Consider the following 26470-nt stretch of genomic DNA (forward strand, 5'->3'; position numbering starts at 1 on the left):
CTAATATTGACGATAGACTCGGTTGATAAACCGACTCGTCCCACACGTAACAGCAGTCGTTCGACATAAGCCCACAGCTCCAAAATGGTTGGACACTGCACGAGTGCGTGCAGAATGGTTTCATCGCTCTTACCGCATCTCGGGCAGGTCGGCCCCGCATTTCGCGAGCCGTGTCTATAGAGCTTATCCCAAACGGGTAGCGCTTCTCGGTAGCACTGCCCGGCCAGGGATTTCTGGAAGTTGTCCATAGGTCCCGGCCCGAACGTCATCCTGAACAGGTGGGTCAGGTATTCCTCGTCGACGCCCAGGTTCGCCCCGAGATCGTCGTCGTACCTGCCCTCCACTAATCCCCTATAGAATGACTTCGTTGTGATGCAGCCGCTCAAGGTCGACCCGGGACGGCAAAGTTGTTGCAGAGCAACGCGACACTCACGGTGCCATTCACCATTTCTCGGCCTCTTTTTGATCCACGACTGCAGCTCGGTCATGGAGACGAGCTGCGGGAAAGCGCGTCGCACAAACGGCGACCACACCTGCTCACCGTCGTCTACGTAGAGCCGGAGATGTCGCAGTCTCAGCGCATGTCTGCGCATCATCAACCACAGCATGCCCAGCCCTCCTTTCAGCGGGTGTTGGCAACAAACGGATCGCCTCACCATCGGAACGCTTCCTTTCCACAAAAAGCGAAAGAGGATGCGCTCCATTTCGGTGATGGCGCGATCGGGACAAGGCACGATGGTCAGGCGGTATTCAATGATGGACGCGATGTACGCGTTCGCCCGACCTTTTAGGGACAGCTTCCTCTCGGCCCATTGCCGGCAGAGAGTGGCCACCCTACTCGTTATCTCGTCCCAGTTCTTCTCCGTTTGCAGGTCCGGATCGAACCAGACTCCGAGCAACTCCGTCCAGCGTCCCACTACTGAGGCACTGCCGGACAGTATGGGCTTGCTTCTCCAGGTGCCGAGCAGCAAACCCACCGACTTATCCCGGTTGATTTTCGCTCCCGTCACCGCTTCGTAGTCTTTCAGCGTCTCGCCGACAAGCTCGATGTGCTCGTGGCTAGACGCTATGACGGTGACGTCGTACGCGTATGCCGACACGCTCGTCCCGCACCCCAGTCTACCCTATCGAAAGCTTTCAATTGATCCAAATTGATCAGGGCCCCACCCATGCCAGGTTCCTTAACTACCCTCTCTATGATGTAGCGCATCAGATGGAGGTTGTCATGGATGCTCCGGCCCGGCACGGCGCACGTATGCTCCGGCCCGGCACAGCGCACGTATGCTCCGGCCCGGCACGGCGCACGTCTGCTCCGTGCCGACCAGTTTCTCAATGACAAGCGCCAACCGCTTGGCTAACACCTTGGCCAAAATTTTCAAGTCTGCATTGAGCAGAGTGATGGGCCTAAAGTTATCTATGGCGTCCCCCTTGTTTGGATCTTTCTTCAGCAGCGTTACCGCTCCTCGGCTCACAAAACCGGGAATGCTCCCGTTCTGCTGCCAGTTGCAGTACACGGCCGGCAAGATGTCTCCAAACAAGTCTGGCATACAGTTGTAAAGCTCGTAGCGCAGACCATCCAAACCCGGAGATTTGTCCGTCGAGCAACCCGCCATCGCGTCCCTCACCTCCTCCGCCGTGATGACCCCTTCGCAGCACTCCGCCTCTCTTGCCGAGAGTCGTGGCAAGCTGTGCAGGTAGGCACTAAAGTCCACCCTGCCTTCTCGCTCACCACTCCTCCCGAACAGTCGGGCCAAATGCCGCTGAAACGCCTCGCACATCTTGCTCGGCTCGAGCAATTCGCGCCCCTGTTCGTCTACCAGAGACCGGATGGCGGCTCTGTTACCCCGCTGAGCCTCTGCCACTCGGGCCTCTGCCACTCGGGCCTCTGCCACTCGGGCCTCTGCCACTCGGGCCTCTGCCACTCGGGCCTCTCGCGCGGCTCCAATACCTTCATTCCTCAGAGCACGCATCCTTGCCCTGACAGCACACCCTTCGTGATTAGCATTGAAGTGTTGGTCGAGCGCCAACCTCGCCACTAAAACGTCGGATGCGATGCCGCTTTGCAATGCCTCTTCTAACTTTATCACTAGCTCCCCCTCTAATCTGTTCCTCTCTACAGCTAGTGCCTTGCTATACCTTATTGCTTCCACCCTTACTGCTCTCTTGAGGGCAAACCACCATTTGTTGTTGACGATGGCTCCCGTCAAAGCCCACTTTACTAACGTGCTAATCCGGTCTCTGAAAACCTGTCTCGACGGGAAAGACGCGTTTAGTTTCCAGTAACCGGGACCCTGCCTATGTGCCTTATCTAAGTCTAGCGTACACCTCACAAGTTTGTGATCTGTGTAACTGACTATGTGGAATTGTGGACATCCTAAACTATCTCTAGTCCTACACACTATCCTATCTTGATATGATCTCGACGACCCAATGCAATTGCTCCAAGTCCACATTGGCACATTTGGGTGTTCGAGTCGGTACCTGTCAGACAACTGGAAGCGTCTGAGCAGGTCTTTGAGGCCTTTGCATCCCCTTCTAGTTTTGTCACTCCCCACGTAGTCTAGATGCGTGTCCAAGGTAGCATTCCAATCCCACACTAAAAGTAAGGGACGAGACGTTCCCAGGAATACTTCTAGACGTCGAAAGACCTCTTTCGTTTCGTAGCTATTTGCCACTCCTCCCCACTCTCTTCATCCGATGAGAGTTCTGAGGAGTCAGAAAGAGGTAACGGCAAATTTTGTGCGTCTGTGTGTGTTTGTATTGCTGTTTTTGTTGGTGTTGGCTGCTTGTTATTTGTGTGTGGTGTATGTGATATGGGGGAGGGAGAGACAGTCTTGGAATTTTCTTTTTTTTTCTCTTCTGTTTTTGCAGTTTCTGTTGTCTTTTCTGTTGTGGCTATTGCTGATATTTCTGTTGTTGTTTTTTGTGTTGCTGGTGGTGTTGGTAGTAAAGTTTTTCTGTTGGGGGTATTTGGTAGTTGCTTCTGTTGTTGTTGTTGTTGTTGTTGTTTAGCGGCCAGTGGGCAGTCCTTTTTCAGATGTGCCTCGCTGTTGCATAAGTAACAGCGAGGCCGCCTGCCCTCTACCACCACATACAGCTTGTGGTCCTCCGCCAGTCTAATGTTTGGAGGAATCTTCCGTGAAGCCTCCTCCGTGATGTGGAGAAGGATTTCCAGATTTTCCCCCCCACCCAGTTCTTTTCCTCTACGACCGTAATCTCCAAAATATTTGCCTCCTCCATTTCGAGGCATACGGCCGATACTACCCATTGGGTGTCCACTTCTGATGGCACGTTTTTTATAATTACATTGGTCACTCTCTGTCCAAGATAACTCGGTATCATCACCAAGTTATCTGTGCGGAGAGAGAGTGTCAAAAATTGCTTCGCTAAATTTTCATTTAAAAAGCGCACCTGTACCATGGCAAATTTCCGTCCCCACGTGACATGCTCTTGATGAGCCCATACGGGCCTCAGGCACATCTCGATCTTTTCTGTGCTAAAATTTTCTGCACGTCTGGTTTTTGTGTTTACCAGTTTATAAATGATGCATTTTTTGTTTTTTTTGTTCTATAATTTCTTTTGGGATATTTATTTTAACATCATCGCCTTCTTTCGTAAGAAGGGATTTTGTGTTTTTAATTTATTGTTTTGTGAATGTCACTATTTTCCTTTATAGCATCTGCGAAATTTGTTTTTGTTGTGCTGGCGGACATGTTCTTTTGAATATTTTTGTTTATGTTGGTGTTGGTACTGCCGGGTTCAAAGGTGGTGGTAGTGGCAGCAGAGTTTGTTGAACAGGTGGTGGTGTCGGTGCTGACGGCCGATAAATTTGCGTCCTTGCTGTTGTTGTTGTTGTTGTTGTTGGTGGTGGTGGTGATGATGGCGTCAGCAGAAATGGTGTTTACGTCAGACATTTGTGCCGGTTTTTACACATGGTTTTGTAACCTTGGTTACAGTTTTGTTTTTGTTGTTGGTGGTGGTGACAGGGCTGTTAACAGTATCCATGATGTTGACAGCTTCGACTTTAGAATCTGTTGCTTCATTCTTTTTTTCGATGTCTGTGCGCGTGCATGACTTATTTTTTTGTTCTCCTAGCGTCTCAAGTCTAGGAAAATGTTCGTTCATCAAAGTTTCTGTCCAGCGTTCTATGACTATGTTTCTCGACGTTTTTCAATGTCGAGAAGAAAATATATAATTTTAAAAAGGTTGAAACTGCCCCTAAGGGCCAATTCCTACCTTGAAAACACAATAAAAAGAAAGTTAGGTGCTTCACACACCTTATATACAAAAAATTCCAACAAAATGTGGGCAATAAAAGGTCAAAAAGAGGTTTACCTCTGCAGCCGATGTGACAGCACGTCCGTCAGATAGATAGATAGATAGACATATAGATAGATAGACAGACAGACAGATAGACAGACAGATAGATAGATAGACAGATAGATAGATAGATAGACAGATAGATAGATAGACAGATAGATAGATAGACAGATAGATAGATAGACAGATAGATAGATAGACAGATAGATAGATAGACAGACGGATAGATAGACAGACGGATAGATAGACAGACGGATAGATAGACAGACGGATGGACGGACAAACAAATGGATGGATAGATGGATGGATGGATGGATGGATGGACAGACAGACAGACAGATAGATAGATGGATGGATGGACGGACAGATGGATAGATCGATGGATGGATGGATAAACAGATAGATAGATGGATAAATGGACAGACAGACAGATAGATATACACACTATGTAAACCAGGAGAAAACCCACTTAGAGTGTAGTTTCTCTTCATAACAAACAAAACAAGAATATTATACTTACTTTGGCAGGACTCATGCTGAAACAGTACACCTTCCCACTATGAGGTGTTCCCCCAGGGTTTGTCTTATGGGGAGATATGTAGACATTGTGCTTATTAGATACTCGGCGTGGTGAAGACGTATGTGACCTAGCCACTGGCAATGGTGATAAATGAGGTTTATCCTAAAAAGTCAAAATAACAGAAAAAAAAAAATGAAAAATAAGATATATATATATATATATATGATGGGCTTCTTTCAGTTACCGTCTATCAAATCTACTCACAAGGCTGTATTATCATTTAGTTTGTATGAAATAATCAGTTTCAAAACCTTGCTCTGGCTATTAGACAAGGGACATTACTCTGCTTGCTTTGCTCTGGTAATTACAATAAGACAAATACCAAACTGACAGTTTCCTCCCAGATATTACTGGAATGTTTTGTCTAGTCTCCCCACCACCACCCATCTTTATCAATGAGGAGGCAAAACTATAGTTCGCATCAATATCATTCTTTGTCATGAGATTGGATATGTTGAAATCGTTTAAACTTGTCTTAATTTTATTAAACATGGCTGCTTGTCACAACCCCCACCCACCTCTTCCCATGAGGAATACTAATTTGTGTATACAAGTATCACTGAATAGTGCTTATATCTTCATATAATATCCATGATAAGTTAGCATAGTAGAACTGATCTCTCCAAGAGAATGTGAAAAGTTACATTCAACTAGGAACAATATACAAACTTCCACCCAGCCGAAACATGTTAACAACAAACAAGATGAGGACAAATATCCATCAAATGTAAATAATGTAAATAATGTTCCACCCTTTCTGTTGTCACTCCATAACCCTATTAACTCCACACTTATAATTCTTTTGCTTCAACCAGCTTTGGGTCCTCAACATCTTGACTTGGAATTACAGAAGTGCTGTTATGATATACAACTTGTCCTGGTCGTTTGCTGTTTTATTTTTTCAGACTTTTTAGAAGTGTTAAAGCACATCTCACTACAACTCTCACCACAGCCAAATTTCTTGACCCTTTAGCATTCATATTGGAGCCTGGTGCAGTTGTTGGCTCTCCAGATCTCAGTCAAACCGTCCAACCCATGCCAGCATGGAAAACGGACATTCAATGATGGTGATGATAATGATCACTCTAACAAATGTAATGCTTATTTATTCACAGTTTTGAATTTATCATGCATTATCTTGTAGCTTTGAGATTTTGATGATATGATTGTTTAATTTTAGAATGACATTGTAGGATAGGTGTGAGAGATCAGATTTGTCCTTTGAACATAAAACAGGTAGAATATTTTGGCCAGATATGGCCAGTTTAAATGCGAAAGGGTTAAAGAAAGAGAGAGAGAGAGAATATATGATAGCCTTCTTTAAGTTTCCATGTACTACATCCACTTTAGTTTGCCTGTGGCTATAGCAGAAGGTACTTACTCAAGGTACCACACAGTGGGACTGAACCAGAAGCCACATGACTGGAAAGTAAAGTGCTTAACTGCATGTCTGTAACTATACACACACAGATAGAATCTGTGTCTTCTGCACAGATTCTATCTATCAAATTTCACTTACATAATTTTGCCAACTCAAGACTACAACAGACGACACTTTCCCAAGGTGCTGTGCTATGTGGTGGGTTTGAACTTTGAGACTACATAGTTGCAAAATAAACATCATAGCCATAGAACCTTGCCTTCATAGTCTCACAAATTCTGGGGTTTTTTTTTTTTCAGCTAACATATTGCTACAAGAAGCCTCTAGAGTCAAGAATGATAGCATCAAAACATTGTTTCTTCTAACCAAGAGAAAAAAACTATGAGGAACAATAAAGGCAGATGTATGTTAATATCCACAGATATTTTGGCATACACAACATGATCTCAAAAGTAATGGAAATGTGGGAAAAAAACCCACTAAAATGTAATTTTAATGCAAAAAAATAACAAAATGATAATTAACCTTTTAGCATTCAGAAAACTCAGTCAAGCATAATGCTTATTTATTTAAATTGGTTCGAATTCATTATGCATTATCAAGTAGCTTCGAGATTTCAAAGATATTGATTGTATATTTTTAAAATGACATTGTATGATAGGTGTGAGAGGCTCAATCTGGCTGGTTTGAACATAAAACATGTAAAATATATGGGCCTGATGTGACTGGTTTAAATGCTAAAGGGTTAAAACGTTTTCTCCTATTATTCATAGACACCAAGTACAATAAAATAACGTGTGTGTGTGTATGCATGCATGTAAATTCAAACATTCTGAGTCACCCACAAATAGTATGAGCTGCAAGTTTCAAAGTTTATATAGATGTAGTAACTTGATATGGAAATGATTAAAAAATCTTCTCTCTCCTCCTCTGCCACCTCCTCTCAAACACAGACATTAACCCTTCTGAGGCCTGTTAACTAAATAATGAAATGCAATATTGGAAGGGTGTTGAAAATTTATTTTGAATACTTACGTTTGATTGATTAGCAGAAAATTTCAAAGCAAATTCCTTGATCCTCTTCACAAATACCTACAATTAACAAGAGAAAAACAATATCTTATGCAATATAACAATAACCAAAAATCTTTAATTAGATCAGATAAAGTCTAACATAAGCACAAGGTCAATAATTTTGGAGGGGAAAATAATTACATGATACACCAGTACTTGATTGGCACTTATTTATTTATATCTGTCCCAGAAGGATGTAATGTGGAGTTGTCCTTAGTGGGATTAGAACTCAGAACCTAGAACCAGAACAGATACCATAAAGCTGATGCTCTAATGATTCTGCCACTCCAGCAATCTACTGTCTTTAACAAATTGAATAATAGAAGAGAATTATTGTTTCTTTCATCAGTATGTAACTAGATAGATATATATATATAGAGAGAGAGAGAGAGACAGACAGACAGACAGACAGAGTCAACTGAAACTGATCCTCAGGATATGACTGGTACTTCTTGCAATGGTACAAGAATGAATGACAACAGGATTCCTTCTAGGAGAGAGAGAGAGAGAGAGAGAGAGAGAGAGAAAGAGAGAGAGAGAGAGAGAGAGAGAGAAACATAAAGTCAATTTAGTCTTGTGTTCTCTTTCTTTTAACATAACATTAGTCATAATATCTCTCTACCAACAAACTACATTACAAACATTATTATTATTATTATTATGTCCATGTTCGCTGCTGATATGGGTCGGACACTTTGACAGGATCCTACAGTTCCGAAGATGACATCATGCTCCAATGTCTGCTATGGTAAGGTTTCCATGGCTGGATGCTCTTCCTAATGCCAACCACATAACAGTGCATACAGGGTGCTTCTTTTTTGTGGCACCAGCACTAAAGAGGTTGCCAAGAAGCCTGCAATACTAAGATCCTCTTCCACTGTATTGGGCTACAGTAGAGAGCGAAGTGGCTTCATGCTATGGAAGGAATGAAGGGTTAAAGTATGAGAGAAAGGACCAGAACAAAAACAAGCTTTCTGTTTGTCAAGGGACTGCAATGGTTAGTCAGATTATATAAAATAGGGTAGGAATGGCTGGGGATGAAGTTAGAGAAGCATAAATATAGCAAAGAAGTGTGAGGGTGGACCCTCAAGATATGAGATGAGAAATGAGTGAGGATAGGATGACAGGAAGTGTAGGTGGATAGGGGTTGCAAGAATGCATGGGAGAGTGAGACATGTTTAGAGATAGGGAATGGGTGAGAGAGTGAATAGAATGAAGAACAAATATTGAGGAATGATATTGCAAACACACATACACACACACATACAGTACAAGCCAAAGGAATGCTTTGCTCACTTGCATAATACCTACACCAGAAGGTCCATGTTACATCATAAAGACAGTTAGGCAAGTATGATGCAAATAACTGAAAAGTGCCAGCAAAATAATTATGGACAGGTATATGTGTACAGCAGAAACTGCTAATATTGGTTTCAAATTTTGGCACAAGGCCAGCAATTTCGACTCCAGTGTTCAACTGGTACTTATTTTATCGACCCCAAAAGGATGAAAAACAAAGTTGACACCAGTGGAATTTGAACTCAGAATGTACAGACGGATGAAGGATGAAATGCTGCTAAGCATTTTGCCCAGTGTGCCAACAATTCTGCTAGCTTACCACCTTAGAAAGAGCTAATATTAGAAAGCAAACTAAGAAGACTGGTAACATATAAGCAGTATTGCAACCATCCAGCAACCTATCTTTACTGACATGGAACAAGAAAGGTTTTTATTTTTAAAAAAATATTGTAGTAACCTGGTTATAGAACTGGATGAGATCACCTCTTTCTTCCCCCATTTCTAACGTAGAACCCATTCCGATAAGTTTGGTTGGAGTAGGAGGCTGACTGTTGGGATGTGGAACCGGTAATGTGCTGGATGACCGGATACTCAAGGCTTCAGTCCTTCCTGGAACAAACATGAAAACAGAAAAATAAAGTGAAACAGTAGAAACCAAGAACATTAGTGATGGTCTGTGTAGGCAATTATCATATACTTAGAACATGTTTGCAAAATGGGAAAAAAAACCTTAGCTAGAGCAAACCAACAAAGAACCATCTATATGTTGCTGGAAAAAGCAGCCAAATCTCACTCAAATCATACCCTACAATGTAAGAGAAGGAAAGGAGATACTTAATAATGTATTATGATAGCCTCCTTAAAAAAGGATAAGATGGTTGCATCTGGGAATGACCTCAGACAGAAGTCTGCTTGATCAAGACTTTCCAGGGGCTAAACAACTTTGACTAAATAAACCTTATCTGATTGATTCCATCTCACCCTAGACCCCAGTTATACAAGAACATCAGTAGATGAGTAAATCTGAAAGAACTTGATAAACATCTCCATGTATTGGAAAATATATACCAGAGAGAGAGAGAGAGAGATAGAGTGCGTGTGTGTGTGTGTGTGTGTTTATCTGCTACCACCACTTAACTGGTAGTAGCTTCAGCAAAATAGACTGGTAGAATAAGTACCAGACTTTAAGTACTGGGGTTGATTTGCTCAACTAAACCCTTCAAGGTGGTGCTCCAGCATGGTCGCAGTCAAATGACTGAAACAAGTAAAAAGATAAAAGATGTTGGTGACATGTGGAAGTCAAATCTATGCAACAACAGAGAAAATGGCTGGAACCACTTACGTTTATCCTTCTCCTTAGAATCTTCCCTTTCGGTGGTAACAGGGGAAGAAGAACCACTTGTTCCATTCCTGCTGCTGTCACTACTCCCTGATGTTCGTCGCCTTCGAGTGGAAAGCAGTACATTTCTATAAACCTGAAAATGAAGGGGGGAAAATTGAAACTTGTTAAGAAATAAAGTTGACAGCTTTAAAATATATGGAAGAAAACATTAAAAAAAAAACCCATCCATAGGAGAGAAATAAACAAAACTCAAATTGAATATCCCCCCACCACCACAAATTAAATCTGCCATATTTTCTAGCCTAGGTGTCAAAATATTATGTTGTGTAAACATTCAAACACCGTCTCTATTTCCCCAAATCTTGCTGCATATTACATGGAATTTTTAATCCTTGGAAGTCATATTGGTGTATTGGTCAATGTACCTTTTTTTTTGGCTGTAAATTTTGATCAGCAAAATTTGACTTGTATGTCACAAAGTATGGCATAATAGATTATGAAATAAGCTGTATGGATCCTATACTGGTTACAACAATGAGTGCCCCAAATGTTCAATAGATGGAATTACTCACTGATTGTATCATAAGGTAGACCATAGCCATTATTTGCAAGATGTGCAAATATGACTAAATAACGCATACTATGTTTTTAGCAATTGCTTTAAGAGCCCATTTAGTCATGAACAATCACAGACAGTCTCAGCCTTGTCATCTTTGACTCAGTAAGACATCCAGGATGTCACAACTGGAAAGAGAGAGAACACTTGGCTGGCACAAGTTTTCATTTATTCAATTACATTCACAGGATTTTAATCTACTCATTGCTATGTTAGAAAACCCTTTCCCACAGTATCAAACACTGGCATCGACCATGAAAGCTCATTAAATCATTCAACCATGCCTGCATTCATTAAATTGGGTAACAAATTTGTAAATGTGCAATATAATAATATATCTTTTCCTTTATGCACAAGGTAGAGATATTTATGCAATTATGGGAATTCATTTGACAGCCTCAACGAACTGCTATACGTGTCTAGTTTTATGGTAGTAGGTAAAGACAAAATTAAACACTTCTGGATAGGTTGCTAGTCCATCACAAGTCATTTCCAGACAATCTGGTGCAGATATGCAACACTTTCTGTTGTTATTGTTTAAATCCAGGTCAGCCCTGGTTGAGTAGACTTGTGATCAAAGACATTCCAATTATGACTATCTTGTTTTTTTTTCTCTTCAGGAATAGTGTATCTAAGATTAAACTCTCTAATGCATACTTCCTTTTCTTTAAGAAAGTAGGATGCAAAAAAAGAGATTTTGGTTACTGTTTCTTGTCAGCTGTTCACCACATAGTGATTCATATCCCCCAAAATAAAGGAAGGGGATGTAGAATTGTTGTCCCACTGAAATAAGAACTATGTGTACCCTATTTAAAACGTTTGTATACACACAAACGTGGAAAGACCTTTGCTGCTGAAACTGTTTTGGAAGACAATTTCTCCTTATAGACAATACATGTGTAAAACACATTACTGGGCCATGAATAGCATCATTGGACATATTTAATCAAATATCTTTCTGATATTTATTTCTGCACCTATTGCACCACCTCTATGAATTTATAGTAAATCAAGAAAAACTAAGATTTCACATACATGAGATTGAGCTTGAGGTTGCAGGCGATAACATCTCATGATATTCTGGAATGTTTGCGGTGGATCTGTCGCTACCTAGAACAGAATAACAAAGTCAAATTAAAACAGTGCGTGAAAGTAAATAAAAGAAACACCATGCATTTTAACAGAAATAGCGTTAACAAAAGAGTTAAAGAGTCAAGCAACTAAATATAGGGCCTATCACTAACTCACAAGATAACAGTACAAGCTTCTAATCAGTATGCATTAAAAGTAAGTCTTTTCTGAATTATAACCTTAGGCACATGTAAAGACATCTGAGCGAGATCATTGCCAGTGCCGCAAGACTGGCTCCTGTGCAGGTGGCACGTAAAATACACCATTTTGACCATGGCCATTGCCAGTACCTCCTGACTGGCCTTCGTGCTGGTGGCACATAAAAGCACCCACTACACTCTCGGAGTGGTTGGCGTTAGGAAGGGCATCCAGCTGTAGAAACTCTGCCAAATCAGATTGGAGCCTGGTGTAGCCATCTGGTTTCACCAGTCCTCAGTCAAATCGTCCAACCCATGCTAGCATGGAAAGCGGACGTTAAACGATGATGAGGATGATGATGATGATGATTGCTGCTTAACAAGTTGAAAGCCAACACAAGAAAATAAGGTCCAATGTTTGCAAACAAGCTGACATATTAGCCACCATTCACCAAAGTGTAGCTAGCAGCAATAATATAAATTATTCAGATTGTAAAGGAATCCTTACCTTAGCAATGACATACATTGAACACATAATGATTTGATCCAAATGCCTATCCTTCATTAAACTGATCTCATTTACAAGACAATGCTCAAGGCATGTCCACATTTTTCTTTGTAGTTCTTCTTCATTCACTTTTAACTTTTCACAAAGGTCCCTTAGACGTACACCAGCAAGATGATATACCTAAAAATAAACAAGAAGATATGTGTTGAAACACAATAAAGTGCTTATACAAGCTTAAAACAGAATAAGCAAGCTGTATGATAATGTACAATAAGTTACATGACAGAAAACATATCGAGAAATTACATGGCATAAAGCACAATGAGATACTGTATAAATACAATGGGGAGCTATAAGACAAAATGAAATGGGAAAATTATATTAAATGTTTTATAGATATTGATAATGGAAGTTGTATGATAAAATACAATGGGAAGCTATATAGTTCATGGTAAAGCAGAATGGGGAGTTACATGACAAAGTGGAATGAGAGTCTATGTGACAATATGATAAAATACAGTGAGAATCAATAGGGTTATCATCATCATCATCATCATCCTTTAATGTCCATTTTCCATGCTGGGATGGGTTGGACAGTCTGACAGGAGCTGGCAAGTTGAAGAGCTGCACCTGGATCCAGTATGATTTGGCTGCACCTGGATCCAGTATGATTTGGCATTATCTCATAGATTTGAGATTTCAATGATGAGATTGTTTATTTTTAGAATGGCAGTGTAGGGTAAGAATGAGACCAAATATGGTCTGTTTGAACATAACATGGGTAGAATATTTGGACCAGATATGACTGGATTAAATGCTAAAGGATTAAAGAAGACAGACATACAAAGCAAACAGACGTACAAATGAAGACAAGGTGAAAACTGACCTTCCTAAAGAAAAGGGCAAGAGATCCTGTACGTTTGGGTTTTGCAGTGGGCTTCTGTTTCTGTGGCTGCTGTAATTGCTGCTGTTGTTGTGGCTGTTGTGGTTGTTGTTGTGAGGGTGTCACAACTGTATTGGAAGGCACACTGACAGAGGTAGTATTAGAAACAATTGGCTGTACTATCACCACCTGTTTTAAAAATCAGAAACGGTATTTAAATTAGCTATTAGCAACAGGAGCAATAATATTTGTAACAAATAATAATCAGTACATTCAACCTAAATCAGATATTTTGTTTAGAATGCTGTATAGCATGTATCATCAACATGAGATGGACATATACGACAGTTTAAGGCATTCTAAACAACATATCCAATTTAGGCTGGATGTGCTAATTATAATTAGTGTTTAGTTATTTGACAATCTCATTTATCACTCTGCTCATCAAAGTTATATAGACAAAAGCGTAAAGAAATGGACTAATTTAAGAGAAAAGTCTAAAACAATTCACATAAAACAACACAAAAAAAAACTATTTCATCTTTGTATTTGGTTTGCAAGAATCTTGATGTAAACTCATGTTGAAACATATTTTGTTGTATCCCAGGAGAATCAATATATCCAATAAACACAAACACACATTGGCTCTTACAGTTGTAATATATCTTCCATAGTATGACTTAGAACTTAGTTGTTCTTAGATACACTATTTTAAAGAAATTATCTTAGTACGATTTTCATATTTCATAGATATTCTTGTTTACCAGGTTTACAAATTTTACTCTGAGTTTCTTGTACAATAAAGATTCCATAAATATTTATTGATATTTCCATGAAATTTTGAAATGTCTGTTTGACAGTTAGATATGTCCTTTTCACTATAGATTACTCAATTTTCTGGCAGCAGTTGTTTGCATATTACAACAAAATCAACAAGTTTACTTTTCCAAAACTCAGTAACTCACTGTTCTAAATACATTAAAAACACCATATATCACACAAAAAGTACAAAACTGAAACCAGCAACACAACAGGTGTGATTAGTCTTCTGGAATGTCATCAACAAATGTTCAATTAATTGGCCCATCAACTAATTGGAGTTTTTTACTTCCATCACTAAGCTTTACTTTGAAAAACACCCTCTCATATATATATGTATCTTACCCTTCTATCACAAAGTCTTACAGTCTTATTTTGAAACACACCTTCCCAGATATATCCATTTACCCTTCTATCACGAAGCCTTCCTTTGAAACACGCCCTCCCAGATATATCTACTCACCCTTCTATTACTAAGCAATACTTACTTCCATCGTTAAGCTTCACTTTGAATCATTCCCTCTGAGATATATCTGTCTTAACCTAGATAAACATGATGTAATCATAATTTCTTCCATTGGTGTTATGTCAATGATTTTCTATGATCAGACGCCTTTCCTGTCACCACCCCTCACCTACTTATTTATAGATCTCATAGGTACTCAAGCATAAAATAGACTGTTCCTGGTCAAATTTGAACTTGGTTAGTTTAGCAATGTACCATTCCTGCAACCCCAACCTTGGCCCTTTAAATCCTTTCTTGCCATATTTCTGCTGAAATATACTACCTTTCTTTCAGTTAATTTTGAAAATAATGAAGAGCTTAGCATAAAAACTTTGTCACCATTAAGCTGGTATTAGCATGAAATTTTAATGTTTCAGTCATTAGGCTGTGTTTAGGTTGGGGCATTGCATTAAAGAATTTTTAGTTAAATGTATCAACACCAGTATTTTTTTTTTTTTAAACCTGGTACTTATTCTATCAGTCTTGTTTGCCAAACAACTACATTACAGACATAAACACACCAACACCAGTTGCTAAGCAATGGTGGGGGAACACACACACACACACACACACACATATATATATATATATTAATAGGAAGGACAACAAAAGAAAGAAAGAGACCTCAATATTATGTAAATAGAGGAATTTATCTGTAAAAATATGTGACACTTATTAGGTAGCCATGGTAAAACTCCGAGTTTCGGATGCCGGGGTGGGGACCCACGCCAACATCTCTTCAGTTATCCAGCAATTGAAAATTCCTGTGAAAAATGACCGTTAAACAAAGGAAAATTACTGTGTGGCTGACCATTATTAAGACAAAAGAGCTATAGACCGCTAAGTAAGGGGAGGAGGTAAAAGTAAGGGAGTAGAGAAGTCTATAGTGTTCACGTAAACGCACCAATCCGTACATTCACCTATATTTATATACTAAAACACCCTCGCTCACGTAAGCGCACCAATCCATACATACGCCTATATTTATATACTAAAACACCCTCACTTGAAACACACACACACACACATATATATACGACAGGCTTCATTCAGTTTCCATCTACCAAATCCACTCACAAGGCTTTGGTCAGTCTGAGGCTATAACACAAGACACTTGCCCAAGATGCAATGCTGTGGGATTGAACCCACAACCATGTGGTTGGAAAGCAAGCTTCTTACCATACAGCCACAAAACAGGGAGTTTGTATCATATATCAAGGAACAGTCTCAGGTGAGTTAGTATCAAAAAGGTTAACTGATGTAATACAAAGAAAGAGAAACAAAAATGTAATTACCTGTTGACCATGTTGTAAAGTAATTATACGAGTTTGCGAAGATGGGGCAGCATTCTCATTGTTACTGGCTACAATAGCATTAACAGAGGCATTTGTCAGGTCAGTATTTGTACCAGTGGCACCTACTGTTATTTGCTGTGCCTCAGTACCCGATGACACATTCTCCGTCAACACATTTGTTACTTGTGCCGTTGATGATGTTTCCGTGCTGAAAAGTTTCCTGCGGGCAGTTCCAGGGTTAGGTGAACCAAACCGTCCACTTATGGAAGTACTTGGTGATTGCTGATAATCTGGTGCAGGAACAAAAAAAAAAAATAAAATAACATTGTTTTAATGTCCACCTTTTCATGCTGGCATGGGTCAGACAGAATTTGTTGAGGCAGATTTTCTATGATCAGTTAGACACCCTTTTTTGTCACCACTCCTCACCTGCTTCCAAAATAGGGAATATTTCTACCCTGGAAGACAGGGAAAGAACAATATCTGTATGGCTGTGATGCTCATTTAACAATCATCACATATCCAAACAAAGGCACACATAAACACACACACATGTACATAAATACATACATATATATACAACCACTACACTCTCTGAGTGGTTGGCGTTAGGAAGGGCATCCAGCTGTAGAAACTCTGCCAATTGGAAATATGCTGTGCATGAGTAGACCCGGCAAGCCAAGTGAGACCTAAATCTAAGGCCTCAGCCAGTCCACTTATGCATACCTTCCTTCCTTCATTGGACACTAAACTCCACTTGCGAAGACCTGTTGAGGCAAGTGAAATCGAAATCGAGTTAAATTTAACAACTGGCACCCACGCCAACGTCGTCTCCTTCATTGGACACGAAACTCAGCTTGCGAAGACTTATTGGGGCAAGCGAAAGCGAAATTGTGATGGCACCTGTGCCCAACGTCGCCTTTCTGGCACTTGTGCCCGCGGCATGTGTAAGGACTTTCGAGCGAGATCGTTGCCAGTGCCCCTGGACTGGCTCTAGTGCGGGTGGCACATAAAATACACCATTTTGAGCGTGGCCGTTGCCAGTACCGCCTGACTGGCCTTTGTGTAGGTGGCACATAAAAGCACCCACTACACTCTCAGAGTGGTTGGCGTTAGGAAGGGCATCCAGCTGTAGAAACTCTGCCAAATCAGATTGGAGCCTGGTGTAGCCATCCAGTTTCATCAGTCCTCAGTCAAATCGTCCAACCCATGCTAACATGGAAAGCGGACGTTAAACGATGATGATGATAATAATGATAATGGCTTCAAATTTTGGCACAAGGCCAGTAAGTTCAAGAGAGAGGCTAAGCCAATTACATCAATCGCAGTGCTCAACTAGTACCACAAAAGGATGAAAGGCTAAGTCAACCATGGCAGAATTAAAAACAGACAAAATGCCACTAAGCATTTTGTCTAGTGTGCTAACGATTCTGCCAGCTTCCTATAATAATAATAATAATTGGTTATTTATAATGATAGAAGTAGCAGCAATTGTAATAAGTATATATATTTTTACTCACAAGTACTTTTCCCTTCATCAACTAACCTCCGGATACCAGGGTGAAGTGGAGGAGAAGCAGTCATTGTTTCAAGCTGAGAAGGTAGAGATACCTGCAAAGGAGAAACCATAAATAATAAACATCATATTTCAATTAATTTCAAAAATAATCAGAATTGGCATACACACAGCTATGTGGTTATAAAGCTTGTTTCCAACTATGTGGTTTCAGGTTCAGTCCTACTGCAAGGCCCCTTCGGCAAGTGTCTTCTATTATAGCCCCATACATAAAAAAAATTAAAATTAACCCAGTAGCATTTCAACTGGTCATTTCCAGCCCAGATATTTTATATGTTTTATGTTCAAGCCAGCCTGATCCAGCCCCTCACACCTATCTTACAAAGTCATTCTAAAAATAAGCAATCACATATTCAAAATCTCTAAGCTACAAGATAATGAATGATTAATTGCAAACAGTATGATTAAATAAGCATTACATCTAATAGAGTAATCTGAATACTCAAGGTTTCAAACAAAAAAACTACTATAATTACCAAAAACACTATTCTTATGACATTAAAATATTAAGATTTCTTTCGCTGATGCTAATTTTATAAAACTCAAGAGAATGAGACAAAAGTTGATGCCAGTAAAGAAGAATAAAATCAATGACACCAAATTAAACATCATAAATACAGTGTTGAAAGACTATTTCAGCAGCAAAGATGAATTGAAATTGCATGTGAAAGTGTATTTATGTGAAGATGGGGAAAAATAATCCTTAACTTTACAATTTTATAAGTATGCAAATTAAATTACTGTTTTGGTCTTAAAAGCCAAAATGTATGAGTTTTAGAAACTCCATCTGTGGGTGATCACAAAATTGATAGCAGTGAAATTTCATCCACAAGTGAGGGAGTGTTTTTGGCTCCTGCCATACACCAGCATCTGTATAAAAATCTACAAAGACTATAAACAGTAAACACCAGTTTTCATCTGCATAGTCTTTATTCTTTGTGTGAGAGAGAGGGAGAGAGAAAGACAGACAGGTAACCAAAAAGAGGAATCTGGTTTTCTTTATGAGAAGAAAGTAAGTTACCTCTTCACAAGTTGGTATGCTTTCCTGCTCTCGAATAGCATCCCAAAGAGGAGATGTGCTTTTCCAAGCATAACTTTCCAAAATAGATTCCTCAATCTGAAAAATTGAAAAAAAAAAGAAAAAAAAGAAAATTTACAGCAAAAAGGTGAGATAACACAAAATATACTTTATCACAGAAATAATTTAATTAAAAAGGAAGTTTCTTATCCATCATCTTAATCCATTAATCTGCAGAATGAAACAATCACCTTAATTACTTTTCTTGTGTGAAGTCCATAATTCCAAACAATTTCAATTGTCCAAGTATTTTTTAACATTTAAAAAAAAGTAAGGGAAACTACTAGAATAACCTATTGAAGTTTCATGAAGTTTAAACATAAAACGAAAATAAGTTTGTGTTAATACATTAACCGTTTAGTGTTTAAACCGGTCATATCTGGCCCAAATATTTTACATGTTTTATATTTAAACTGGCGATATCTAGCCTCTCACACCTAACCTACATTGTCATTCTGAAAAGAATGAATCACATTATTGAAACCTCAAAGCTATAAGATAATGCATGATTAATTCAAAACAATTTGAGTGAAAAAGTATTACATTTAACAGAGTATTCTGAACACGAAAGGGTTAAATGCAAGGATATAACAGTGAAGAAACTACTACAGCAAAGAAAAAGAAACAGAGTAAACACAGTCGACAAGGATACTTACGAGATTCAAATGCTTCACCACATCACGAGAAAGTCCTTCTTCAGCCCTAATTACCATTTCAATTACTCGATAGAAATGACAAGGACTCAACTCAAAGATTTCAGCAATCCATGGGAATGTCCTAAGACACAATACAAACATACTAACTTCAGTATTTTCAAGATTTCAAAGATGCATGTAAATAAATGATAGCCAGAATCCAAAAGATTGAGGCTACTTTGAACTAGAATGTTATATATACATATATAATGTGGCCATGTGGTTAGGGTGTTGGATGCATGATAATAAGGCTGTGGGTTCAATTCCTGGACTGGGTGATATTGTTGTGTTGTGGAGCAAGGCACTTCATTTCACATTGTTCCAGTCTACTATGCTAACTCAAGTACCAGCCAAGTGTGGCCTTAATTACCACAAGCATATACATGCTATCAAGTTATACACCCTTGGCATTTAATACTTAATATTTCATATATTCAATAAGACATTCAATACTTCATTTCATATTACTATTTATATTATATATTCCGTATTCTATATCCCACATTAATTTTATAATATAAATAAAACATAAAAAAACAGAGTTGGAACTCTTTTAAATAATATATTCCTCTATACACTATCATACAAACCATTTTTTAAATTTTTATTTATCTGTCAATGCAGTGTTGAGTGCTCATTCTCATTGTTTGATATTAGCACGTGTGTGTGTGTGTGTGTATTTGGCTGTGTCTTAGATGCTATAGGGAGCTTGCCTCCCTTGTCCGTCATAGGATAAGTATGTTCCCATGGCTAAAAGTAGTTTTGACTCTTATTTCTAGCAATGCTGGAGCTAATTAGTACCCTTAGTCACTTTCATACTACTGCCTTTTGGTTGTAAATTGCAAATAAGCCACCTTTATTATTGAGAGAGGGGGGGAGAGGGAGAGGGAGAGACAGAGACAGAGAGACAGACAGACAATCAGTATATAAGTGTTTTGTGGGACTTAAGACAGACAGATTATCTCCCTTCATGCAAAAAACCCAAGATAACATTTCTTTAGTTTCTGATAAAATCTACAAAACATGAACGAAAGTTTTGATAACTTTGAATGAAGGAGTTTCTATTTTGTTGCTTGATTACTCAAAATAACAGCAAACTCTCCCCCCAAGTAACATAGTACTGTCTTGTGTAAGATCAGGAAACAGATAATACTAACAATAAAACAAGGTGGCCACATTTGAAATGCATTTAATTATAAAACTGTTTCATTGGGGTTGACCAGGTGCGAGGCAACCTAATTTATATTCATAACCTGTATGATTATTTGTACTCATAACATGAGTCAAGGAGAGAATTACTGCATCTGATTCTCCATCAATTTAGCTCAGACAAGAAAATCCTTTTCATAAAGTTGTATGTCAGTAACAGAATGGTTATTTCATCTTTAAAACATAAACCATATTGCATTTTTTCGTCACTTATTTAACCCTTTTGTTACCATATTTCTGCTGAAATACACAGCTTTTGCTTCAATTAATTCTGAGAATAATGAAGAACTTAGTAAAACTGTTGTTGTTAAGTTGGTATTTAGAATAGAAATTCTGAGTTGGTATCATACAACTAACTACAGGCACTTTACAGAGTGTGGTCGACCATCCTAACCAATGAAGAATCAGACAAGTTTAGTGACTGTCAAAAGAGCAGATAAAACCAAAACTTTATTATAAAAAAATAGGCTGGCCTAATAATTCTGCAGTGCACTAAATTATTGCTTTGTAAAAACAATTGCATTAACAGTACTAACTTGTTATGCTAAAAAGGTGTGTAAATCAAATGCGAAAAATTTTTTGGCTATCAACAAAGTATTCTCAAGGATTTTTGAGCGAGATCGTTGCCAGTGCTCCTGGACTGGCTCTTGTGCAAGTGGCACATAAAATACACCATTTTGAGCATGGCCGTTGCCAGTACCGCCTGACTGGCCTTCGTGCGGGTGACACGTAAAAGCACCCACTACACTCTCTGAGTGGTTGGCATTAGGAAGGGCATCCAGCTGTAGAAACTCTGCCAAATCAGATTGGAGCCTGGCGTAACCATCTGGTTTCACCAGTCCTCAGTCAAATCGTCCAACCCATGCTAGCATGGAAAGCAGACGTTAAACGATGATGATGATGATGACCACCAACAGTCTCAACTTTTACCATGAAAAGCAAATAGATGATTGGGAATAGAAAATCTCTTACTGGTGAGGAATGATTCCTTTAAGAGAGATTAGTGATTATCAGCTTCCAAATAATGACAAGAAAAATAAGAAAATAAATGACATGTAGAAACAGAATGTTAAGTGATTCCACAATTTGATGTAACTTCCAATCAACATTTGATGACATGTCTTTTTAGAAAGTGAGTACTTAATAGACAACTAGGTGTACTCCGGGTTCAAGCAACAGCAAGTCATTAAACAGTTTGAGAATGGACCAAGGCCCCAACCAAGTATCGCAGTATTGGAATAGTGCAGTGACTAAGGCTATAAGGAAATACAACAGAAATGAAAAGAAATGTAGTAATCAGGAAGGATATCAGAAAGTTAGACAAGATTAAATAACTTAAGTACATTCAACCAGGCAAGAAGCTGAAAGGAGGGAGATTACTAATGTTCTGCACCATGAGGGTGAGTGGAATGGAGAGTTCCAGATTGAAAGGTAGTGAGTTCATGCAAGCAGGATGTTACTAACATAATTCTCCTCAGTAACAATAAAAAGGTAGATGCATGGAATTATTTAAGATTGCTTAATAAAAGCAAACTATGAGTGGGATAGCGAGAATCTATCCAAAAATGAACAGAAGAAAACAAATATTGAGATTAGTTTCAGTATAGTTAGAATAGAAATTTAGGATATAATTGGAAAGGGTTTAAGAAAATGGTAAGTCTGTAATGTTGTTGTTGGCACTCCGTCGCTTACGACGTCGAGGGTTCCAATTGATCCGATCAACAGAACAGCCTGCTCGTGAAATTAACATGCAAGTGGTTGAGCACTCCACAGACACGTGTACCCTTAATGTAGTTCTCGGGGATATTCAGCGTGACACAGTGTGACAAGGCTGACCCTTTGAATTACAGGCACAACAGAAACAGGAAGTAAGAGTGAGAGAAAGTTGTGGTGGAAGAGTACAGCAGGGTTCAACACCATCCCCTGCCGGAGCCTCGTGGAGCTTTAGGTGTTTTCGCTCAATAAACACTCACAACACCCGGTCTGGGAATCGAAACAGCGATCTTATGACCGCGAGTCCGCTGCCCTAACCACTGGGCCATTGCGCCTCCACGGTAAGTCTGAAATAGATAGTTGTTGATTATCATGAAGCATCATGCTACAAAAATCTATAACAGTTAAAGCAAAGTTAGCACAGCTAAAGTTATATGAAGCCAGTGACATATAACTTAAGAGTTTTATTTTTATGTGGTACAAATACTTTTTGAATATTTGAAAAAAACATCAAGTAATATTTTGAAAAAAGAAAATGATTAAGATGGTAGTGAGAAGGAAGAATTAGAGAAAAATCAGAGCATAGAGAGCAAAACAGAAATTAAAAGAATAGCATTCAAAATTGATTTTATCTATATATAACACTTTCACTTCAGTCACACTACAGTAACCAATAACAGTGCCTGATAGGTAACACCACACCTCTGTAAAGATGATGTTCTGGTGACAAGTGTAGCAAAGATTCATATACTTCATGCAAACATTGAAATGAAAGGTAAAATAAAATAAAATACATAACATAGGACGATGACAATGAGCCAATGAAAGAACCTGTATGTGGTCATTCAACCTGCAAATAATAGCAGCCAAAATTTCCCTCAAAATCACAGTATAGAGTCTGAAGGACACATTTCATAATGTAGTCCTTGGTAAGAGTGAATTCTAGACTTGTTGCTATTTAGTAACAAGTCTAAAATTCTAGCAACAAGTTGCTATTTAGTAACAAGTCTAAAATTCTAGCAATAAGTTGCTATTTAGTAACAAGTCTAAAATTCTAGCAACGAGTTGCTATTTAGTAACAAGTTTAAAATTCTAGCAACAAGTTGCTATTTAGTAGCAAGTCTAAAATACTAGCAACAAGTTGCTATTTAGCAACAAGACTAAAATTCTAGCAACAAGTTGCTATTTAGCAACAAGTCAGTCCTGATCAAGCAGGCCCATGATCAAAAGATGCTAAAGCCGCAAGCATCCTATTTTATCCAGACATAGTATCTCCTAGAATATATCAAATGTCGTTTTTTCCTAAGATGAAAGGGCAAGATTCAACTGCTATTTCTTGAAGGCCATGCTACTACATTGGTTCGTGAATTCTACAGTAGGAGGCAGTAGTATTTATAATCAATAACTGTGATAATTAATCAAAAGTGATACTGGAAATGAGTACGACTACCAATGAGGGAAAATGTAACCTTTCTAAAAGAGCAGAACAGAAGACAATGTAATTATAACAATGACAGCGGTAATGATGAAAGCAAGTGAGACTTCTAAAGCCCGCAAAACTTACCTTTGAGAATTATAAGAAAATATCACAATTTCAAGACAACAAGCAAATAGTGATCTTTGAAAAATATCGTGTTCCAGAACAACCTAAAACATATTTAAAAAAAATAAATAAATTAAAATTAAAAAAAACGAAGCAAAAAAGACAAAACAAAAAGAAGCAATGAAATAAAATGAAACAGAAGAAATCAGAAGTTTTCAACAACTCGGCACTGCAACAAAACAAGCAAAAAATAAAACTAAATAATAAAAAAAAAAAAAGCAGTTCTCCACCCCACTTGCCAAAATTCTCATTATCAATGTTGCATCAATAAACATTATATTAGAAGCAATGCTAGAAGTTTTTGATTACACTAAGGCAAATTACAAGATTACCCAAAAGTCACAAAGTGTAAAAGTGCGATTGGTGCATGTTGTGTCGACGCCCCCAGGCAAAGAAGTAGGACTTCCCAAGACATATAAATAGAGATAGTCTGGCCGTGGTAGGGTTGAGTAGCAGTCAAGTAGCTGTTGAGTAGCAGTCAAGTAGCAGTTGTGTAGTGGTTGAGTAGAGATCATCCGATGGTGCTAGATAGCAGTAGCTTGAGAACAGTGCACCAGCTGAAGCCATCAAATTATACCACAGATTGCAATATGCATCAGACATGCATCATGACTATTGGCCCATTCTGCATTTAATTGGTGGTTGTGGTGATGGTGGTGGAGGTAATAAACAAATGATGTGGAATAGAGTGCTATTGCACACACCAGCCATCGCATACAAACCTATGACCAGCACCTGAGACTGCAGTTCAAATGCAAAGAACTCAATGGCTGGTGAAGTGAGATGAAGCAGAACATTCAAATGACTTCTCCAAACCCACAGGAGGAGTTAACTACAGCTTTTAAACCCTTTTGTTACCATATTTCGTTTGAAAAACAAGAGCTTTTGTTTCAATTAATTTTGAAAATAATGAAGAATTTAATTACATAAGTTAGTTGTTATTAACCCTTTAACTGCATAACTAAATTTCATGGTTATTCCAGTAATGATGTTAAATATCTACCAAAAATAGTATTGGTACTTTCTGCAAGTCATGCTGCCTCAATAAACTTGATGTATTTTGACAAAATATAACTTCAAACATGACATTCCTCAACAAAAGGTAAATTGGTATATGAAACTATTTTCTGTCATTAAGAGTAATGAAAATTTGAGTGGATATGTCCGATTTCTGAAGTAAAAGAGTGTTTGGAGCACAAATTAATATGAAATTTTAATAAAACTTTTAATCTTGATTGCTTTAAAACAGAATCTTTGTATCATAGAATCCGGAGTGGTTACAAGGGATTTGGTATTGAAAGAGTAACAATTTGTTCTCCTGCAACTTCTTCTTATGGACAATATCATTTGCACTCTAGCTTTGCTCATAACCCCTTTAACTTTATGGGTGTTAGTTCCCTTTTTCAGACAAAATAATACATTTGTAATTAAAAATATCAACTAGCTAAACCAACCACACACTTCAAACATGCCCACATTCATATATAAACATATACATACACACAGAAACACACTCACATACAAACACACAGCTAAGCACATATGCATGCATGCATGCAGACATGCACAAATGATTCTTTAAAAGAATTTGATTAATTTCAATATTTTGAAATCTTTCAGAAACAAACCAAACACAAGAAAAAAAAGGAAAAAATAACGAAAATATTCAGACCAAAAATAAGAAACCAAATAGAAACATTTTACAAAATTATTAAAAAAATAACAGAATTACTGTGAGATCTTTGTTGCCATCTTTAACTGAAAACCTCTTCTTCTCGTCCACAGCAATACTTTCTAGAGTTTTAAAATACAGACTTTCTGCTAACTGCAAACGGTTACGTGCAAAGTCACTGTGTGCTCCAGGATGGTCGGAAGGCTGTAAAAGACCAAAAGATAACATTAGGTACAAGTTTTTGTTGGCTTTTTGTTTTTGTTTTTCGGGGGGGGGGGGGGGGATAGAAAAAAACATTTATTTTATTTGAATGAGTGAAGAGCAAATTCAGTAGAGTATCAACTGATATTAAGTGGAATTCAGTTATAATACCACCAAATAAAATAAGTACCAGTTGGACACTGGGGGATTGATGTAATCGGCTTAGCCCCTCCCCCAAGTAGAGAGTTGTCTACTGAGATGTATCTAAGTATCAGTGGTTAGTTTGGTATTTCTTGAAGGAATTTGTCCAGATACCATTTGAATTAATTTTGGAAATAATTAAGAATTTGAAGGGATTTGGTAAAATAAAATTTCTCATTATGAAGCTGATGGTTGGAATATAACGAAAAAAAGTTCTTTAATAAAATAATAATGTTTAACCCCTTTTGTTATCATATTTCTGTTGGTGTACACTACCCTTATTTCAATTAATTTTGAAAATAATGAAGAATTTTGTAAAATAAATATGTTATTATTAAGCTTGAGTTTGGAACATAAATTAACATGAAATTTTGATGGAAGGTTTTAATTCAGATCATTTTAAACAGAAAGTTAATATCATAGACCCAGGGATGGTCCCATGCAGGCTGGTATCAAAAGTGTTAAAACCTGAATACTTAAAAACAAAGACTTTGTGTCTTAGAACCATAAGTGCTCTAAAGTGCGTTCAAAACATGTAATGAAATTTCTAGAAAATTTTTTTTTTCTAATTTAATTATTCAAAGATACATTTCAAATCAGAACAGTCAATGTTGATATGAAATAAAAATTTA

General features: G+C 38.3%; 1 protein-coding gene across 1 annotated transcript in view; it reads right to left on the reverse strand.

The window, feature by feature from the left end:
- Positions 1 to 26470, reverse strand: part of LOC106873599 (retinoblastoma-like protein 1) — a 68232-nt gene that overhangs the window by 929 nt on the left and 40833 nt on the right. The window contains exons 12-24 of the mRNA XM_089351221.1: positions 25497 to 25640; positions 23726 to 23808; positions 19201 to 19321; positions 18488 to 18583; positions 17411 to 17501; positions 15891 to 16180; positions 13275 to 13460; positions 12389 to 12568; positions 11648 to 11722; positions 9997 to 10129; positions 9112 to 9263; positions 7317 to 7373; positions 4841 to 5002 (exon numbers count right to left, since the gene is read on the reverse strand). Of these exons, the coding sequence (XP_089207347.1) occupies positions 4841 to 5002; positions 7317 to 7373; positions 9112 to 9263; positions 9997 to 10129; positions 11648 to 11722; positions 12389 to 12568; positions 13275 to 13460; positions 15891 to 16180; positions 17411 to 17501; positions 18488 to 18583; positions 19201 to 19321; positions 23726 to 23808; positions 25497 to 25640 (1770 nt within the window). The remainder of the gene's footprint in view (positions 1 to 4840; positions 5003 to 7316; positions 7374 to 9111; positions 9264 to 9996; positions 10130 to 11647; positions 11723 to 12388; positions 12569 to 13274; positions 13461 to 15890; positions 16181 to 17410; positions 17502 to 18487; positions 18584 to 19200; positions 19322 to 23725; positions 23809 to 25496; positions 25641 to 26470) is intronic.

The sequence above is a fragment of the Octopus bimaculoides genome, chromosome 4 (genome assembly GCF_046866305.1).
Source record: "Octopus bimaculoides isolate indiv1 chromosome 4, ASM4686630v1, whole genome shotgun sequence".
Classification (NCBI taxonomy): domain Eukaryota; kingdom Metazoa; phylum Mollusca; class Cephalopoda; order Octopoda; family Octopodidae; genus Octopus; species Octopus bimaculoides.